A 21,715-nucleotide genomic window follows, 5' to 3' on the forward strand; every position below is an offset into this window, starting at 1 on the left:
CTAGACTTTGATCGAGCTTTTGATCACAACCAAAGCTGAGTGGAATTCTGCGAGAGCAGTAGCGTCACACGCCTCACGCCTCTGAATATTTACAAGTTACGGCTTGACGTGGAAGGAAGTTTGCGAGAATGCGCGGTCAAGGTGACGATTCGAGATCTGAAGAGAGTAATCGTGAATACAGAAGTTGGAGGGATATAGAATGCGAGGAGCTCTAGTGTCAAAGAAAAGCTCTGTGTGTGGGGGGGTTTTCTAAGGTCACAGTGCAGAATATCACAGTGGAATGTGGAATGCTGAAACACTGCCAACACAAGCACACCAACTACACACTCAGAAACACACACACGTACTGTACTCTCTCCACTCCCCCTCTCTTGACTCAGTCATTTGTGTTATGAAAAGTGCTTTAGTACGTGCGTTATGTTCAGTCTGAGAGCTCTATTTTGATATATATTAGACACAGTATATCGTACACACATAGTGCATCAAGCCATGTGTCGGCCATATGCTAACACTGGGATTACTCTTCTTGGACAATATTTTTCTCTCTTCAGTTTGTTTACTGTACAGGTATATCGGATCACACACACACATTTGTTTGAAGTTGTACTAGGACTACTTTTCCTTCCCAATGGCACGTTACCATTTTGTGGAATAAAAAAACAGCAGAGAGCGCCTTAAAAAAATAAGGAGAGATGAAGGAAACGGTAAAAAAACGACATACCTTGCCAAGAAAATGTTCCATGAGCCCTTAATGTTATAGCCAAGCAGGAATACAAGTCAGAAGGCACATTTGCAATCGATTTAGTATTCACAGAGCAAGCTGTGAAGCAGCATGTTTTTGAGCAGGTATAAAGGTACAAACAAGAGAGAAATTTTTGTTTACTTTTAATACATTTTACTAGTAAATTGTGGTCTGTTTTACCTGTGTGTGAGTGAGTTTTGTGCAGAGGCTTGTCTATAGCACCACCTTGAGTTTAGATTTTTTTTAATAGAGCTCATAGATACATCATACTATACCAATACCTCAGTTAAAAAAAAGAAAAAAGATTAAGCTCTTTTGTGCCTGTTCTGGAAAATAGTGTGTAGCAAAATAATAGTAAAATCTGCAAAAAATAAGGAGTAACTTAAATCGAGGTGCAAGAAATTTGTAATGGCACAAATGTCAGAAAAATAAAAACAATCCTTTATTTGAGGATTTACTTAAGTCTTTGCCTAGATTACTTTGTACACTTGGGCATTTTTTTCATATCATTTTGTGAACCTTTTATTACATAATTATCTCGAACTCGATTTAAAATACTTTTATGATTATGCATAAATTTGATACGAGTAATAATAACGTGTAATAATAATTTATGTTTATATCTGTGTGTGTGACACTGTTCTATCCGAAGGTTCAGGGTGATGTAGATTTTCCATGCCGGAGCGTTAGATAGCTCCACATCTGAGAAAACCATTCTTCTCCGTTTCCTCTATATTTCACTTTTTTTAAAACCCACGTGTGCGCTCATGTGTGTCTGCATGTGTATATTGGCTGTAGGTGGTTGTTCACCAGCAGGGGACCACTGGCACCACATGGGCTCCTTGTTTAGTCTCTGATTGATTCTTACTGTTCGTGTGTGTGAGAGAGAGCATGTGAATGGTATTGCTCGAGTTTAGAAAGATAGTGTTTTAGCGTCCCAGATGAGAGTAATTTATACCTGCACACACTCTTGGAGGCTCACGCTCGGGGTCTAATGAAATCATTGGAGGGGGAGACATCCGAGAGGAAACACAGCAAAACAAAACCCACAGCCAGTTTGTTTCTACAGTATATTACACACAGCTTACATTTTTTTCTCTGGAGACTGCGGGGATGGAACAAATAACTGAAAGGAAGAAAAGAGAGAGAGGTTCAGATTTAGTATTTTGCCATCTTGCAAGGGTGCTTTTTGAGCTGGTTGCAATGCATTGTGGTCCTGCTTTCTCTTTAAAGGATACATGCAATGCTAAGTTACAACTTTGAATTGAAGAACATAACAGTGTTTTGAACAGCCTTTGTGTAAGTTCCGATGCAGGCAGTTCATTTTGTTTTGTTTTAGAACAAGTCCATACTTTAAACGGACAAAACTAATGACAACTGGCCTAAAGCATGGATGTGATGGTCCACTGGCTTTAATTAGAGTGTTAGTAGGTGTGTCAGTTGTTTCTCAGTCACCGACGACTGGCAGTGTCAGTGATCCAAACACAAGATGTCTTTCTGTGGACCTCTAAACCAGTCTCAAATTTGTAGTGAGATCATTAGCACATAGAGTTTAAGATCATTCAGTTTCAATTAAAAAATTACACTTTTTTGTGTGATGATTAGTTTTAGTGCAAAAAATTAGTTTTCATAAGCAACAATTCAAATCACATGTCAGTTACACTTTTCTTCCCCTATCTATTATGTTGACTTGTTTTAAACAGGAAATGACAAACGTTAATGAATGACCTGTGGGCAAGAAATGTCTATGGTTATTCTGCCTCATTAACCCTCAGTGTCAACCTGTCTTCACTTCATACAGTGTCAAAGTGCCAGAACGGCTCTTTTCACTAAAAAAAATGAATTCAGCCGTAGACGGTTGAAATCCTGCTCAGCAGATTCACAAATTCCGATACACAAATTCAGAGGCAGTGGTAGACGTCATCCTCCTCCTACCAATTAATATAAATAAGATGCAAGTATGGTAGACGTCACACAGCTGTCCACTCACCCTCACAGCTGCTCAGTTTATAGGCCCGTTCCAGATGATCTTAAATACCCTGCTGTTGCATTCTCTTATCTTCCTTCCTATGAGCCCACACTGATTCTCAGCATCCTCTGCTCATGTGCCATGCATGCTGCTTTGAAAGCTCAGGTCACAAGTGTTTGCCATTATTAATTAGAATGCATTATGATGTTCCTTTCATTTAAAAAAAAACCCAAGTATTGACAACAGGAAGAGCACTATGGGTTTTTCTAAAAGCGAAGTCAACATACTGCAGTGGTCAAAAGTTATGTCCAACTTGACTTGACTTTTTATTCAAATGAATTTTTTTATTATTAAAGATGTAGGAAGAGTTTGTATCAAGGCCAAGTAGAATGGCTACAAATGTTAATAACACATTGTAGTGAATGAAAAAAAAAACATTCCCGGATATGTTGTTTGCTTTTCTGCCAAATAATTTTGCCCAAAAGATACCTCAAAAGTTGAGTGTTTTGTACCATTTACCTCACATTTTTATGGTTTCATCAAACCTATACGAACATGCATACGGAGGATATCACTTTTGGCCTAATAATATAATTTTTCAGAGAGGTGAGGACTAATAGACATCTGTAGGGAAAATAAATGCGAACCATTGATAATCCAGCGCTTTTTGTCGATTTGCTTTTTGTCTGAATGATGTAATATGGTGCTATAACCCCTGTGTCAGTGTGAAAGTAATCCACTTTGGTCTTGTTTGAAGAGTGTTTCCCTGGAGGCTACTGAGGCATGTCTGGGGTCAGAGGTTAAGATAACGGCACGTGCACAGGTCATGCTACGTGTTAACAATAACAAACTGAAGGTCAAAGGTTTAAATAGTTGTTAACCATGGCAGCTGTTTGTATGCGTGTGGTAACTCATCCAGATGATGTTTTACTAGGTTATTGCATTTTACTGTCTCAATTCACAAGGGTCCACCTCAAGTTTTTCTAAAATTCTTTTGTTCTTCATTTGTATAAGTGTTAAGTCACAAGTGTAAGTTTTATTTGCAAAATAGTGCAAATATTGTCCAATCACTTACAAACATCATTAATTGGCATTTCAAAATGTTCACTTTCTTCTTTAGATACATTCATAAGATACTCTTATTTCTTATTTATTTGTTTCATCTTTACATAATCTTTATTCAGGGATTCATTTGTATGTTTGCATGAGGAAGAATATATTGATCTATCAAGACTATCAGATTGGAAACAGATTTTTCTCTCTCTCTCTCTCTCTCTCTCTCTCTCTCTCTCTCTCTCTCTCTCTCTCGCTCTCTCTTTATGTATATAACCATCAATAGACCGGATTCCTCTCTCAGCTTACTATCAGTGGTTTGGCACTATATTCAAGCCGTGTGTTTAAAATCGGCCGACATGCCCACTGTTCGTTTTTCTGTAGATCCGCTCAATCCACCCAAATGAATGTACCACAGTCACGCAAAGTGTGCATGTGTGTGTGTTACGATATGGTCTTGCTTAACTGTGTTAACACATTATTTAGGTTGAGCTCTGATTGATTTAGATTTGGGTTATGCAACTAAATCCCCCATTAAGGGGCTAAGCAGCCTCTAACCTTTTGACCTCGCACACAAATGCTCAATCCCAGGACCGTTTTCCAACCAGAACCCTGCAGGCACAGAACACAAGGTTAACTTAAATGCGTAGTTACACAACCTTGAATTTTTCTGTTTTGAATTGTCAAAATTGTTTCATTATTCACTCCTTTGTGTTATTTACATGCAAGACTATTAGAAATGTTTAATTCAAAATCAGCAAAACTTGCTGTAACAGTGTCAGTCACATGCCGGTGCTTTCCAAGCTATACTGCCACCTGCAGGGGGGATGTCTGCAGGGTCATAAGACGTCTGTCTCCTGCATTGTAAGTGTGTTTTTGTCAAAGATGAAACATGAAAGGAAATGAAGGAGTGCGAGATTTGGACGTGTTGAGAGAGTTCTGTGGTTCTGCTGTTGGCAGACAAATGTTTTCATTTGTCTACTCACACTGTAATAATATACCTTGAAGTAGAAAGAGAGAGATTGATTTGGCTAAAGTGGACATTAGATACATGAGTGCCAAAGAACTGTCTGTTCTCATCCTCCTATATTTCTTTACCTCAAACACTCGCTCCGGGATGGGAACTAAAACTTTCACCTCACTGTCTGTACTACTGTAGTTGGGGAAGCTACTTTGAAACCGTATCTTATCAGGCTAAAAGCTACTCAGAATATGAAGTAGTTTAGCTACAGTCAAACTGCTAGTTTTAAACTACATTCAAATGTAGCATTTAAAGTAATTTTGTAAAAACTAAACACTGTGGACAACTAAAGCACTCTGGACTTTTTAGTTATGATTATTACCTCTCCTTTACTAAATAAGTATGTGAAATGCAATCTGACAAACTACCAATAGAAATATACTTGTTTGAAAATGTAGTTAATTTCTCAAAAAGTTACGGACATTTAAAAAACTTCAGTGTTACATATAAAGTTTTTAGTGTCACTACTTTTAGTTAAAGAGCAAGAAAGAGAAGAAGAGAGAGAGAGAGTCACTTTTAATGTCACTTTCAATCAAGAGAAAGTGTTATTAAAGCATGTCAGCCACAGCACTAAGAGGCAGAACCCACATTAAAGTTCTTTTCAAGATGCAGTAAGCAAGCGTGACCAGCCTATTAAAGGAACACAATCAAACACAGCTACAAGATCAGGGTACTCACACAGAGTGTGTGTAATATTTGTGTGTCTGATGGGGAATCAAAGAGTCTAGAGGAAGTGCATTATGGGGTGCTGTCAGCACAGACCCTTCTCTTTCTCTCTTTACACACACACACACACACACACACACACACACACATGTTACATTCAGGTCATTGAGGATACAGTTCCTGCTTCCTCTTGTCTCAAACAATAGAAGCTCTATTACTGCCCTGAAATATTATGAGAAGGGGTGAGAGAGTTTATACATTGTACCGTGTTTACTCTATTTCTCTTTTTTAGCAATACATAGTAAAACCAGTTTAAAACTAGTATAATAATTTACATCAAGTTTTACTATTGCTTCTACACACCCAAATAAAAAATCAAAAATTTTGGGTAGTCTGGATAAAAATATATGGATGCCTTTTTGTCTTTTAACCTTAGTTACTATTATACAATGCAATTCATCAGCATTACACTTTGTGTTGATGCTCTGCAAACTCCCGAGTAATCGTTCCACAGAATATCCTTGTTAATATTTCAGAAGTCAACAGGAAGCCCATTCCAGGTGCTCTTCCGTTTTTCCAGCTCTGCAATGCTGTGGGTAGCTCAGCTGAAAACAAATGACATTCCAGCGGTCAAAGCTTTTCAGGCATTGGCCGTGGACCATTATATAATCGCTTTGCCTTCAACAGGATCCGTGAATAATCGCGAGCATATTTAAGAGCTCTTCCCAAATCTCAAAGACCTTATTAAGCTCTTGTCCATCCACTAATGATAAGCAGTGAACGCGTTTACTTTGGAAATCTCTCTCTCCCTTTCAGAAACTTGGAAGGGGCTTTTTATTCCTAACCAATCAGACAAAGTGTGTTTTTTGTTTTGAAAGGTTTATTGGTCCACTGAAACCAGGACTTCCAGGGTTTCCATCTTTAGATCCCTGATACATCCAGTAGTTGTCTTATAATTTACCATCTCACTGTTGAATTCAATTTATACATTAAACCAACTAGACAGATGTGCTATAACAATGGAGTTGAAAGGAGTAGTATCTGTTTATCGGTTACAGTTAGAGTGAGAACCTCATATGTACCATATTTCGGTAAATGGGATTGGGAACCTTAAGAGGTTTTCTTAGTAAGATTAACAAACTGACTGTGTTCTGTTGTAGATACTGTGGCTTATCTACAAACACAACAATTGTACTATTCATCCTAGCAGCTGATCAAATGTTACATTCTCCGTGGACACCACACTCGTATAGTCCTCTCATATCCCATACTGTCCCTGACTGCCTCACTGGTCTTAGAACATTTGTCTGCCTACATGTGCATGGCTTTGTACAGTGATTAAGGAATATTTGTATGATTCTATCCATATATTTATCTTTTCCAAAGCGGTAAGACTCTTAATGCTGACAGACATTTGGGTATGCTTTCTGTAATCTCACTTCCACTCAAAGTATGTGTTTTCTATCTAGTAGTGTGTTAGGGGCTGCCGGGTATTACTGTATTTTATTGCTAAACCTACAGGAGATCAACGGCTACAAGCTTTGAAGTATTAGGCGATAACTGAGCGTCAATGGATCAGGGATAAACCCCGAAATACACTGACTGTCATCATGTCTGTTTGTGCTAGAAAACGTTGACTTCCTTCAGTATTCTGCTTCATTTTCTGGAGAAATGTTTTTTTTATTGTTATTGAATCTGTTTGCTTCTGGCCCAAGTAAAAACAAATGCAGTTCAGTACCCTCTCTGTTTTCATTTAAGTCCCTCCTTTAATGCAAGTCTATGGAATTGTCTTCTTTGTCCACTGTGCAAAGAAAGTCATGCTGTTTATCAGCGAGCATCAATGATTTGACCTCACGTTCTATATCAATCCTTTCATTCCGGCTGAATATCTGTGCGCTTCTGACTGTCCCAGCCATCCCATCATGCACTGGTTTAGCTACCCAGGGAGTCTTGAAACATTAGTGAGGCAAAGGAAAGAAGAGAGGGAGGACGAGTAAAATGTGCAGGAGAAACAGAGTTGTTATAACTGTGTTAATGGGTCCCAGCTGCTCTGATTGGAGAACCAGAGAAGGTTTCGAGATCGCAGAACGTAGGGTCACTTTGTTCTAGAACGTACTGCCCTTGCATTCAGCAGAGATGCTGATGTGAGTAATTAACTTGTTGAATGTAATTACTTCAACTCAAAGCTAATGAGAAAACTACGAATGCTTGCAGGCCTTCTAAACACAAGCCAAAGCACATTCTTTAACATCCTTAACCTAAATCTAAAGTGACTTTGCATTACCGTTTCATCAGCGTTTTGGATTTCTGAAAGGATGCAGTTTAGTTGGGGGTTTTCTGAAGGACTGATAGGTTTAATATAATAACGGTAACATTTTATCATTATTTTCTCACTATTGTGTCATTCCCGTTTTTTTTTTATTATAAAAGCGTAATTTTTTTTGTTTTGCCCTGTGTTGAGTTCGAATATGATTAGCCAAAATGAGGTTTGAGACCCACTACAAGGAGGGGATTCTCATATTTAGGGGAACTATCCCATTGAATGCTACCAGGGATTTGTTTTACTCCTTTATTGGATCTAATGCATACCGTATAAGATTTGATTTCTTTTTAGCTTGTACCAGCAGCGGTCAGACCCTCTGCTCACAACGCCAGATGCAGCTCAGACGGCTAAACATTTGCTTAGTGATTTACTTTTCTGTTTTAGTTGGGTGGTGTTCGCTTCACTGGCAGCAAGCGCACATACCCTGTGGCTGAGATGCCGGGTTTTCCCTCCTTTTCCATTCCCTGTTCTTTTCAAGGTTCAGTATTTTTGCGCCCGTAACGACATCTGCGCAGTCTCATGGAGAAGGCAGGAATTCGGTCACACACTTACAGTTCGGAATCGTGCAGAATCCATCCCACACACTTCCCCCCTTCATCACGGGTGACAAGAAGGGAGGAAAAAAGAGATAATTGCAGGAAAGTGGGATTATTAGGCCATCAGCATCCTTTGAGACAGAAACTGCCAGATAAATGAAATCAGATGGAGAGAGAGAGAGTGAGTGTAGAGAGAAAGTGAAGTTTAGTGAAAGGTTGGAAAGAAAATGTTAATTGTGCAGGTCAATAGTCCACCTTATTCAGTCGTCTTATTACTTGTGAAGAAGCCATCGAGTTTGGTCGGATTAGACGCCATTTTTAATTCAATGTGAATGAAAGCGAGGTTGTGAGGAATGGAAATACAATCCTTACAGTATGATGTATTGTTGTGTGTGTTTGTGTGTTCAGTCGGTTGATGAAACAATGAAAATGAGCTCCTCCAAAAAACTTTCTGTAAAAAAAATGAAATAATTTAAAACAGGACAATTTATTGAAAAGACTGCAATTTCATCTCCCACGGTCATTTTTTAGGACTTTTATCCAAATTAATTTCTTACTTTTTGCAATAAAGGATTGTTAGCTTGATAAATATAAACAAGAAATTTAATCCCACTTCAAAAATAGTGATTTAGACACATTTTCAGTTTAGGGTAAAACATTTTCAACGGCTATTTACAGAACAGTTTTAGTGATTTTTAAAAAAGATACGCTTGGAAGTGAATTATATATTTTTGGGGTCCTTGCCCGTACTCTATTTATTAGGATCTTCCTCTGACCCCTTCATTTGCTTACACAGTTTCATTAGACTTCATTTAAAATTTGACCCGCTCAAAGAAACACTATATTAGTTCTGTTTTGAAACTTAGACCATTCCGATAAAATATGCCGGACGACTCCAGATCAAAACCGGCCCCATCTGAGGATTAACAGTGCAAGTCATCACGCGCTGGAAATTGATGCTTAATGATAGCTGGCACTGGATGATATCTGGGCTTGTAGGTGTTTCTGAGTGGCGTCCCGCCATCCCGCTCACCCTGAGGGCGGGAACCGAGCCGGTTCATTTGAGGTTGTTCTGATTCGATTCATGCCAGATGATAGACAGCAACTGCCTCCCAGCTGTGCTCTCCTGGCCAGAGAAAAGGAGAGAGAGAGTTGATGCATCTGCGGCTTGTTTAAGGACAGAGCAGATGTTGTCTCCACCTCTATTCCTCACTTTAACCATTAACTTCATTTCCTGTCTGGTTCTGTGCGCTTGCTTCTGGGGAAAGACAGAGGGGGACAAAATGTGTCCAGGTGAATTTGGAGAGATAAAGGCACATTATTCAAAAACACAAATCATGCTGGTAATGACTCTCATGGGACTTTCCCTTCACTGGACGCTGATGTTCAGTAATTACTACTCTTGGCCCTGTACACACTGCAGGTAATTCAGTTGTCACTCCTTTTCTGATCCTGTTCTGAACATGCAGGTGGTCACTTTAAGTCATGACAAAATGGTCATGTTTATGAGATGTGAGTATGTCATACTTACAAAAATCTACGGATAAATTATATACAGCCACAGAAAAAGTTAAGACACCATTTCAGAGACCATATTTATGATTTAAAATGTAACATTTAAAATGTTAAAATGTACTATTTATAGGTATGTCCTTAAAATCTAAAATCATTTTTGTTTCATTCTGTGACCTACTATAAACATATATATTTTTTTGCATTTATTTGCATAAAATGAAGTTTATATTCACTTTTAAGCAATGCAATCATAATATTCATACATATATTTAGGAAAATAATTATGACTTATTAAAAATTATGACCTCGATTTGTCGTTTTTCACATTTGTTGTTGGATGATTTTGTCACTCCTAAGGTTTAATTTTGTTGAACAAACACTGGACGGGTGTGGCCACAATAAATCTAGAAATTCTGCCTGAAATTCTTGCTATGAAAATTAGGAACGGTATTTTCCATTAAAAATCTGTCTATATATGCAAGATGGTTCAATCAGAACATGCCATTTCAGAAATTATGCATAAAAAATGCCGCTTTTATCTGTTTACTAAACAGAGAACAATATGGCCGTATATTAGTGACTAATCTAGTGCCTTCTGTGTTCACACTTCTCTAAACTTTTAGGGATTCACTCCTGCTCGCAAATCACTCAGAAACTTTGCGGAGTGTATGTGGTCTTTGTTTCTTAATGCAACCTCTCTGATTCCGTCTCGTTCTCCCAACGTTTCCCCTTTTTCCACATAAAGCTGTTTTTCATAAACTAGCCTGGAATAGCAGTCCCTGAGGCCTAGGCCTGAAACACTAGATCTCTCTGAGCTGTGTGTGTGTGTGCGGAGGCTGAAACGTTAGACTTTTTTGAGTTGCTGCCAAACAGATGCAGTCACTTGCAGTTCCACTAGAGAAACCTTCATGGCTCACTCTCTTTCTCTCTATTGTAAGCCCTTATTCTCAGATCAGCCCTGAAATGATTGTGGCGAAGGATTTCAGCGTCTGATCTCTTGAAGAATATCAATTGTTCATATCAAGTGATTCGCACTTTACGAGTAGTTCTAAGTGCTTATACTTAAGGTTGAAGAGCTAAACAAACCCTCAACTCAAAGGATAAATCAATATAAAGTCAAAATTGAACCTGTATAAAGTTTGAAGTTCATTAACTTTGGGCGTTTTTTTACTCATCGAATTTCCTCGAATGTTGTTCTTTTTTTACTTTGCAAGAACAACCACAAATGAGTTTTACACAGGCATGCATCACTCACAAGCATCAAAGTTGGATTTCATTATGATTTCAATATTTGTCATGGCTTTGCTCAGTCAGTCAAAGATATGAATCATTACATTTCACAGAATGTTTTTTTTACATTATATAGGATCGTTTTAAATACGAAACTGAAAGATTCAGAGGCAGGGTCACACATGTTTGCTTTTATTCATTCATGGGAAATCTTTTATATATTTCTTGGAATGGCTTGATAGGCCTCCGATGAAGCCTGGGACCGCCCTGCTTCATGTTCCCCAGGGCATCTGTCTCATGTCAGGTTGAAACTGTGGAGAAAAGCTTCAACGTTTAGTGTTTAGAGTCGTGATGAACGGCATATGTCTAAAGACGGGTCAAACTCCTCCTCAAGCTCCTTATCTTCGCTAATACGATAAGGCGCACACATGCAGCCAGTCTTTAGACCTCTGCACTCTCTCATTTACATGTTTGTTGTGTTTGTCTGGTTACATTTAGATGTTTGCTTGTTACTTCAGACTTGTAATATTGCTGAGGACCAATTTGGGTTCGCAACTCTCTCATAGGCTAAAAAAGGACTACACCTCACTGTAGCAAGTTTGGTTATTGTTTGACTCAGGGTCAAAGTTTATGTGTGTCCATGTATTTGTCTGAATGCTTGTCTGTCGTCGGTGTGTAAAGCTGTTTGTTCTTCTCTATTAGTTGTCTATTTGCTCTCATCTCTTTGTGTGGATGTATGTTCTGTACTCTCTTCACTTTCCTTGGCAACAGATTCTGTCTGCCTTCCCCCTCCTAATTCTCTCTCCCAGTTTTTTGGCAGAACCCTCTGTTCCCATAGCTCCTTCAGACTCTCTCTCTCTCTCTTTGTATCACTTTTTTCGCCTTCTATGACACAAAGTGGCATGTTTAAGTCATATGATCAGTTCAGCGGTTTTCTGTCGCACTATTCAAACATATTGAAACACAACATTCGAACTACATGTATATGATTACGAGTGCTGCTTTGTTCGTGCTTTCATAGTTCTAGGGTGTTCTGGTTGGTTGCCAGGGTGTTGCTATATGGTTGTTCAGGTGATCCGCGTTTTTAGTTTACTTTGTCTTATTTGGTCACCTTTGACTCGAGTCATTTTTATTCCTACTTTGGAAAGTCAATGTGGACCGTTTTTGGGGGGTTGAATTATTCCTTTAAGATGAGCTCCTTCTTTTATTATTATTTGATTTACTTATTTTTAAGCAATTTAATGCTGCCAAGCAAATTTCCTGAGCTCAGTCTCACAGATAGGTAATAGCACACCTCTCCTCTGCAAACTGTATTGTACGTATAATTTAGTTGTAGAACAAACAGTGTTGGACAAAGTGTATGCCGATATGTAATCTGAAATGTAAATCAGATCAGCTATAGTACCCCTAAAACTAAATTATTATTATGGCTTGTGTTTGATGCAAATTGTTAACAAACTGAAAAAGTGATTCAACAGGCTATATGTTACAGGTCAACACGTTTGTGTGAGACAGAGAGATTAATACCTGGTATCCTGTGCAGCCCTAAACACACTGAACTATTGTGAAGCCTATTTAACAGTCACATCCTGTCTGGGTCACAGGGTATTCTGAGGACACACATACATTCATGAATGGATATACATCCTGCTGTATCTCGCCAGATGAAACGTTAGATAGTAACTCCAGCAAGTAAGAAGAATGTCAGTGAATCGGTCTGCATTTGTATTGCCAAGATTGTCCTAAAGTCATCCTGTCACATTGACCTTTTGCTACTGTGTTATCACTGTGAGGGAAAAGAAAAGCCACGCAAAGATCAAACCACGAGTGTACACGGGCGCTTGATTTGCTGATTTTTATTGACCAAGGAAAGTGATGTTCATGGGTGTGAAATTGCACACCTGTGACTGGTCTAAAAGGGACCAAATCAGGTCGCCTGTTTTCTCTCAACACTGGGACTCTTAATGCTTGTGTGATGTGCTTCACCTCCTCCCTGCCGTGAGGAGCCCCCTACTGGTCAAAAGCAGAATAGACATCTCAGCAAGGGTTGTCAAACTGCTTTTAGCGCAAGAAACTTGCACAAAACATTATATATGATCAAAAAAGATTGCTAGAGCTTAATGCAGTTTATCCATGCAAAGCTCATGCATCCCACATACTGTACTGCTTTCATATAGCATTATTGCAGTTAAACAAAGGGCAGTTTAACAAAATGTGGCAGTGATGTTCACCAGTGTGAATGCCTTTAGATTGCTTATACAAACAAATTGAATAGCTATAAAGAATATTAACAAAACAACTATGTTTATAAATATTTTTTAATTCATATTTTTTTGCTAATCCTCGATCTGACGAATAAAAAGCATGTTTGTTTGCCTGCAGCACTTTGTCATCTTTGGGGTTTTTATGTAATTGAATTAAATATAAAATGTAATTTAAATATATATTAAATTTATTATGTATTAAATGATTGAAACAACGCTGTTTGATTGATTATCCCAACTTCTCAAAATCTCAATATCCCCCTGTCTGTCTATTCTCGCTGTTTTTTGTGGAAGTGGTCCCTGGGGGTCCTTTCAAACCAGCTGTGGCCATCCAAACCTTAAAAATTCCCAAATCACTTCTCTTTTCCATAAGGGTGTAGTGATCTGCTTAAAGTGTGTGTTCCAGTTATCTACTTTAGCACCGTGATGAAGATGAAGGATTCATTTTTCTTTCTCTGCTCTGTTTTTTCTGTGTCTGTATGCATCTATTCTTTATTCTCTCTCTGTGTATGTGTGTATGTTGGCAGACTCTGGCTGCAGACGGGCACACAGATGGGTGACAGCCTGTGCCGAAACCACTCACACACACCTGCTCCTTTAACACAAGCGTACAAACACACACACACATACATTGAAACATGTACACGCATAAATGCGCTTTTAAGAAACAGCTTGCTTTTAATGAAATTAGCGTCGTAACCTCTCATAAACAAACTGAAGTCATCCGACGAACACTCTGCGAGCTTCTCCCTTAAGCTATTCATATGTAAGTGAAAGCAGATGTTTCTCTCACTGACTTTATAAGATAATCCACAGCGCTCGCGGTTAAAGAGCCCTGCGCTGCACGTATGGCTCCGAGACGTGTGCCCAGACTACGAGACGTTTCTCATCGTGACACTGAGCTGACGATGAGAAATAAATAATTAGAGCTGAAAGACAGTGGGAGAACGATGACTATTGGCTGATAAAAGAGTGCAGAGAACCGCAGAGTGAGAGGCGGAGAGGATTAAGGCGCTTTGGAACACTTTAAGAGCATTATGGATTAAAAAAAGGTCAGAATGTTTAGCAACATAATGCTAAACCTCTTAAGCGAAACCCAACTGCATGCTGATAAACAGGCCTGGGGGGGGGGGGGTTGAGGGGTATAACATAGAAAAGAGAGGCTGAATGGGGTTATAACATCTGTTTGGTCAGAAAGACACGTGTTTAATAGACACCGAGGCATTCGGTAGACACAAATATACACAGTTAAACAACCTCCCGTCATTGCAAATTATTATACAGAAGACATGTGAAGACGTAAAAAGATAAATGAACCAGTAATGGAAATTCTGTCTTCAATACAAATCCTTGACACTCCAATACCTGTAAGAGAAGTTGTGTCTGAAATCAAAGAAAAAAATTATAATTTCATTGTTATTTGTGATGTATTCATATGGGTATATTTTTTGATTCATACATGAGATTGACAGCCCCAGTCCTTCATATTAATTTTCAATATTTATATTTATCACATTCTACCGAAAAACAGCAAGCAGTTTGAAATTACACGTACAAAAATACAGATCAAACTCATTGAATGAAATGTTAGGATGAATAGTTCATCTAAGGGGTTATCAGAGCATGTGTTCTGCTTGTGACGGTGTGTGTATTTACTTGTGTGGGTGTAATCTGTTTAAAAACTTTAAAGCTTTACAGTCGGCACCAATCTGTGTGCATGAGTACGTTTTCTTACCGCGTCAAAAGATCACTAATACACAGATTGCATCAGAGAAAGAGATAGAGAGAGAGAGAGAGAGAGAGAGAGATACCAGATGCCCTTGTGTGTATTTAGGCTCTACCAATAACAAGCAATTCTTAACTCAAAGTGACAAATTCTTATCTTAGATTTTTGAGATTTAGAGTTTATTTTAGGTACAGTATTGCCAAAGCTTCATTCTTGTGTAAATGATTTATTTTTGCATTCAGTTGCTATTATTGTTTATGAAGTCCACAGCGTGTTTCAATTCAGAGCTGTAACAAAGTGTGTCAAATACCAAATGTGTTCAAATTTAATTTCGGTTTCTTAACTGAAAAAATCTTCTTTGTACTTCATTATGACTATACAAAGGGTTTAATGTAATGGGTATATATGTGCTTTCTAATTTAATCCAACAGATCTGTTTCTAACACTAATAAAATGTCATCAAATAGATTTAAGAGTTATTTTCACAGTATTTCTCTCGTAGTGATAAAACTGCTTCTGTCTAACACTTTTGTATGAAATTTAGCGGCATCTAGCGGCAAGGTTGCGAATTGCAACCACTGGCTTACTCCACTTTCGAAGCACTATTGTGGCTGACACACAGCTTAGATGTCGTCACGTTTTCACTTTTTTGCCGAAGAAGATAACATATTTAGGAAACAGACTCTGTTGAGCAGTTTGTCCGTTTAAGGCTACTAGAAACACGGTGAATTCCCTGTAAGGGGCCCCCGTTCTATGTAGATAGAAATAGCTCATTTTAAGGTGATAGAAACATAGTGTTACCGTGAAATGGAAGTTGCGATTGACTTCTTTTCCGTATCGTGACATATATCCTAGTGAAACGGCTTTTCTGCTTGGTTTGTTGTAGGTTAAAAATACCTTGCCATTGGACAGTCAGTATAGTCCGACCTTTTTTTTGTTGCTGACGTCATGTGGTGAACAGTTGTTGTTGAGAGGGGAAGAGGAGCTTAATTTTTTTGATTAAAGATTTAAAGTGCAAGGGAATAAAAAAAGGTGTCCAGGGATAAATCATTTAGAATAATCACTACAACACTGTGTAAAACACTTCATCGTGACTTTAAACTACTCTTACCTTTACACAATCTCAATGGCTTTTTGCCGTTTTGTTGCTTTCGTGCTCAGCCTCTTTCACCTCGCACAAGGGCTGGATGCTGTATGTTAATGTCCTTGTATAATAAAATCTATGCGTTTTTCAGCCGCATTCGTGGTTTTGGATCTGTTTTTTTCCTGAGCATATACTGTATGTGTCCGCGTGTGTCGTCAGCTAGTAGGAATGTGTTTGTGCCGCCAATACTAAAATGGCTGCCAAACACTAAAATGGCTGCCAGGATTCAAGAAAAAGAGAACGAGAGGGAGACAACATGCTAAAGAGAGAGAAAGAGACTCTCCCGCTTCTTTTCAGTGTTTAGATTGCTGTTCTTTTGTTTGTGTGAGTGTATTTGTCCTAATCTCCACACACTCTATCAAATCGTGCTGGCATGAGCCAGTGTGTTCCCTTATCACCTACAGCCAACCGATAAACCTCCCCAAACACATGCGTTCACACTCAGCCCGCCAGCCTCATCTTTATAAACTGTGTAGATAACACACACATACTCTTTCATCTATATATACTCAAACACTGAGACTAACTCTTTATTTGTACAAAAAAATTTGCGTTCACATATGTGATCGCTGGTTTAAAAATATCTGCAGGCAGTGTTGTTGTGTCTATGCATTGATGAATCCGGTGTATTGTTTAAACAGTGTTATTTAAATATGCAACGTTTGTTGATATTGAAATCCATTTCTCTCTCTTTGTTTCATGCAGAATCTGGGCAATCAGACAATTCCAGTCAACAAGGCGACTCGGACATCAAACCACCGCCAAATGGTAGAAACATCACAGAAAATGTTATAGTTTGTCATAAAGATTCACTGAGCATTTTGCATGTCATAATAATGGCTGCATCACATTTAAAGTGAAATTCTGTCATCGTTTACTCAGCCTCATGCCTGCATGACTTTACTTCTTCCGCAGAATACAAAAGAAGATATTTTGAGCAATGTTGTTAACAGGCACCCAGTCACTTGCACTGTTTGTCCATACAAATAAAAGTGAATGGTTGCCAGTGTTTTGGTAACCAACTTTCTTCAAAATATCATAATTTGTGTTCTGCAGAAGAAGGAAAGTCATACAGGTTTCAAATGACAAGAGGGTAAGTAAATGATGACAATTTTTTTTTTGAACTAATGTCAATAACCAAACAGATCTCATCCCCCATTGACTCCTATTATATTTATTTACCCTACTGTGGCATTAAATGGGGGATGATATCTGTTTGATTACTGACACTCTTCCAAATATATTCATTTGTGTTCAGCGGACCAAAGAAATGTATACAGGTCTGGAACAACTTGAGGGGGAGTAAATGATGACAGAATTTTTGGGTGAACTATCCCTTAAATGGAATACTTTAAATGGTGTGTTGTCCTAAATGCACCATTTTAGTTCTTCCTAAAAATGAATCCTACCTCATGTTGTGCCTTATTGTATTTTCTTTTGAGAAACACAAAAGACTATATTGAGATGAGCTTGCATTCACAGCTCTTATAGCTCTTATGTCACTTAAGAAATGTGGAACATGCAATATAATCCTTTGTCAATGTCATCAAACCTGGTACTACACATCTCTATTTTTAAATTATGATTTGCCAATAAGGATTATTATTGTATTTTTGTCCAAACCTAAAAAGCTCAAATATAGCGCACATGTGGAAAGATACGAGGGTGTGTAGATGATGATAAAATGTTGATTTTTGAAAGAAATGTTTGCTTAAATAGATTACTTTAAGTTGCAGAACATCAACAGTGTCCTGTTGCAGTGATTTTAAGGATATTTCAAAGTTTTTGCTCAATGCTGTTTTACTGGTGTCTTCGAAAATTCCTTATGCACAGAGTCAAGGCCCCAGTGAATGAGGAATATGTTTATGTTCTCAACAGGACATCTGAGTTTTCAAGACTGCTTTGTGACTTCAGGGGTTTGGAACGTAGCCGAGCTAGTACGAGTCTCTCAGAGTAAGTAACAGACACACACTAGTGTTTCCTTCACTTTTAAGGAGCACTGATAGGCCATTGCTTTTTTTCCATCATACAGTCAACTTTTCCAGTTTAATTTCAACATTTTCAAATGTTAAACTTCACATTTCTCTCTCTCGTCTACAGCCCCAGTAGCAACAGCGTCAGGTCCCAATTTCTCCCTCGCCGATCTGGAAAGTCCTGGTTACTACAACATCAACCAAGTAGCACTCGGCAGACGTTCACTCACCTCTCCACCATCCACAAGGTACGCACGAATATTACACACAAATACACATGTCTTGCCTTATTTGCCATCTTCATTTTAAATTGCTCTTCAGTGAAAATTTGATCTGTCTTATTCTCCATTTGTCTTTCCTTCTCTTCTCCTCTTTTCCTCCATCTCTGTTGATCTCCGGTGCTGTAGGTCGGAGGTGGAGCTGTACGCCAGTCTTCCTCGGAGGTCTGTCAAACACTTCACTTCCTCTTGTTCTGTGTTCTTCACTAAGTGTCTGCAGAAGTGTGTCACTGAGATGTTGATTGACGTCTCTCTCTTTCTTTGCAGTTCTAACAAGCGCAAGTCTATAGATGACAGTGAAATGGAAAGTCCTGTTGATGACGTGTTCTACTCCAGTCGTTCTCCAGCCGGCACCAGCTCCCAGTCCAGTGGTTGGCCCAATGACGTCGATGCAGGTGAGCATCACACAAACAGACACATACCTTTTCTGACTTTCTGACCCAGAAGTCCGATTGGGCATCAGTACCATGTCCCTCACCACATCCTCTCTCTCACTCTTCTTCGGTTGCAGTTCAGCACCATTTGACGAGTGTTCAGGAGAGGAAGATAAAACATGAGAATGATGGCGTGCAGTTCCCTTACCATGGTTAGCACACACACTACACGTGCTGTCACGCATACAAGTAGGTCTCTGTATGCACCTCAAGGAAATTTACAGAGCATTAGGAGAAAACGAAATAATCGCTGAGGACTCAATGACAGTGTTCAGTTACATTTACATGTATTCATTTGGCAGACGTTTTTATCCAAAGTGACTTACAAGTGGGAGAGCATATATAAACATTTCGTCAACACGCTAAACAGTACCGTTAGTTTACAAGGCCATGCTACTAGGAGGATTAAAGCTGGAGTAGGCAAAGGAAAAAAATAATGTGTTAAGTTAGTGTGTTAAGAGCATATGAACAGTTCTAATGAAATAAAAAAGTATGAGTCATTTAATGTGTTTTATGTCACAATGAAAAAGCAGTGCATACTTCAGGTTTGGACTGTATGTAAGCAAGTTGCTTGAGTTATTTTAATTCATGGACCCTCTCCAGCAAAATAGTTTGATCGTCTGTTCAGTGAGAGTTCATGCAGCGAGTGAGTCACGTTGTCAGGATAGAAACTAATATCTGATCGACATAAAAGAGAAGAAAGTAAAATGATGCCAGAAGCAAAGACACATTCTGCTCTAAGAAAAAACACCATCAATTTAACATTAATATACAATTACCACGCGGCCATGCAGTCAACTTCAACCTCTCCTTTAGAATAATTTTTTCTTACACTGTTATGATGGAAAATGATTTTGATGCAAAAATATTTTCTGCATATTTTTTATTTTAAATGTCAAAAACCAAACATGTTTGATATACTATACGAGCACAGGTTATCTAATTTACTTACAAATTATACTTTAAATTGTAACAAGAAACATTTGTGGACATCTTTGAATTGGAAAATGACTCGAGCAAGATTTAAACTCGCCCACACTTAAGCTCATCTATACAACATAATGGAGGCCGTTCCCATGTCACTTTCTAAATATTACTTTCAAGGGGCCTTAAATTCTTGGCTACGTCCCTGTGTGAAGGATACAAGCGACACACAAAACCTTGTAGAAACAAACGCTGAGAAGATGCACAGCTCACAGGTGCACCTCCTGTCAATGTATTTACCACACACACACACAAACACACACAATCTGTGTTCCGGTCCCAGATGGTGCTTCTGTGTGTCTACAGCAGTGTGAGACATCTGCTCTGTGTTTGTGTGTGAATGTCATAATCAGAAAACAATTCTCTTCATTCCACACTTTTAAGGGTTTTTAAGTGAAGGACTTTGTAAAAAAAAGACAGTTTCTTCTCTTCTCTTTTTCTATGACCTTTTTTTAACTTTTTCTTACCTAGTCTCCTAGATATAAGTGCATATTTGAGGTTGTCGTTCACATTTTAATGCAGTGACACTCCAACACTGTTGTGTGCATGTGTGGTCATACAAATTTGTAATAAATATACACGTATAGACTTTCACACTTATCTGCACACTCCCACACACTCACGGATTTAAGCAGAAATGGGATTTAATGCTTTGTAACGTAGAGGTGAAAAATAGCATCAAACGGAATCGAAGTTGAATATCATGTGCGTGTGTGTGTGAGTAACGCTGAGCAGTGAGTGCCAAAGACTGTGTGTGTGCATGTGTGTTTGCTTTGGTTATCTGCCAGTTATGAGCCATCCCTGCTCTGTTATCACTTTCTCCTACAATTTATCACCTTTTCATGTTATTTTCATCTTTCTCTCTTTCATCTTTCCAGTGATGGATTGAACCAGTTGAGGTGTTGCTAATTTAACATAGTTATAAAACATTTACTGAAGACTAGGGCTGGGGGGTATATACCGGTAGAGATTTTGCTGTACCGTTTACTTTGGAAGACGAAAGCACATCGGTGGGCAGCTCTGTTTTAACACAAAGAAATGATTTAAAATCGTGCAGTTATGCGAGAACACAGAGCGAGACGGCGAATCAAAAACTAGTTGAGAAGATAAAGAACAGCTTCACACGATGCCCATTTAATCAGAAACTTTCTCATTGGCAATATAAGTGTAACTTTTTTGATTCTTGAGCGGTACATATCGCAAAGCTCTTTTTTTATAGTTATACAAGTGGTTTCTTATGTATAATTTGACTTTTTGGTTTGCGTCCATGAAGTTCCACTTACTAAGAGAAGATGATTAAATTAGCTGAAGGACCTTTCATTCGTAAAATATTAAATTCACTGAATGATGCAACGTAATGCACAAAAAATTCAATTTCTAGCAAAAGTAACTATATCATAATATCTATACGTGACTCGTACCACATTTTGGGTAAACCGCCTATCCCAATGGAAGACTGTTTCAAATTATTCCATCACTCGGTATTGCTGGGATAGCCATCACATTTTTCTCGAAACATTCCACACAAGTCAAGACAGCTGATTATCTCACGTCAAGTTAAAGTTACGATATCATCCAGCAGGTCATGTATAGAGCAGATATATGTGCATTGTGAGTGGACCGAGGCAGCCATTGTAGCACGGTGTTAGATTGGTGTGTGCTGTGCCCTGCTGTTGCTGCTGTTGTTGACGTTTGGTTTCTGGCAGGGTTGTCCTCTCCTGGGTCTCTAAAGAAGCCAGCGGGGAAATTCGATTTCAGCGCCCTGTCCGCACAGACGAGGTCCCCCCGAATGGCCTTCACACACCACCCGCTGCCCATGCTGGCAGGCGTGAGACCAGGTGAGACAATCGCACCCCA

General features: G+C 38.7%; 1 protein-coding gene across 8 annotated transcripts in view; it reads left to right on the plus strand.

Annotated features, from left to right (window-relative positions):
- The window catches only part of LOC130407531 (nuclear factor 1 X-type-like), a 76,690-nt gene that overhangs the window by 46,040 nt on the left and 8,935 nt on the right, over positions 1-21,715 (plus strand). For 7 of the 8 annotated variants that reach the window (XM_056730499.1, XM_056730550.1, XM_056730503.1 and 4 more), the window contains 7 exons: positions 16,895-16,957; positions 18,068-18,142; positions 18,290-18,410; positions 18,570-18,605; positions 18,708-18,835; positions 18,952-19,026; positions 21,565-21,696. In XM_056730499.1, coding sequence (XP_056586477.1) covers positions 16,895-16,957; positions 18,068-18,142; positions 18,290-18,410; positions 18,570-18,605; positions 18,708-18,835; positions 18,952-19,026; positions 21,565-21,696 — 630 coding nt within the window. The remainder of the gene's footprint in view (positions 1-16,894; positions 16,958-18,067; positions 18,143-18,289; positions 18,411-18,569; positions 18,606-18,707; positions 18,836-18,951; positions 19,027-21,564; positions 21,697-21,715) is intronic. The other variant, XM_056730541.1, reaches the window with a different exon arrangement.

The sequence above is a fragment of the Triplophysa dalaica genome, chromosome 2 (assembly GCF_015846415.1).
Source record: "Triplophysa dalaica isolate WHDGS20190420 chromosome 2, ASM1584641v1, whole genome shotgun sequence".
NCBI classification, from domain to species: domain Eukaryota; kingdom Metazoa; phylum Chordata; class Actinopteri; order Cypriniformes; family Nemacheilidae; genus Triplophysa; species Triplophysa dalaica.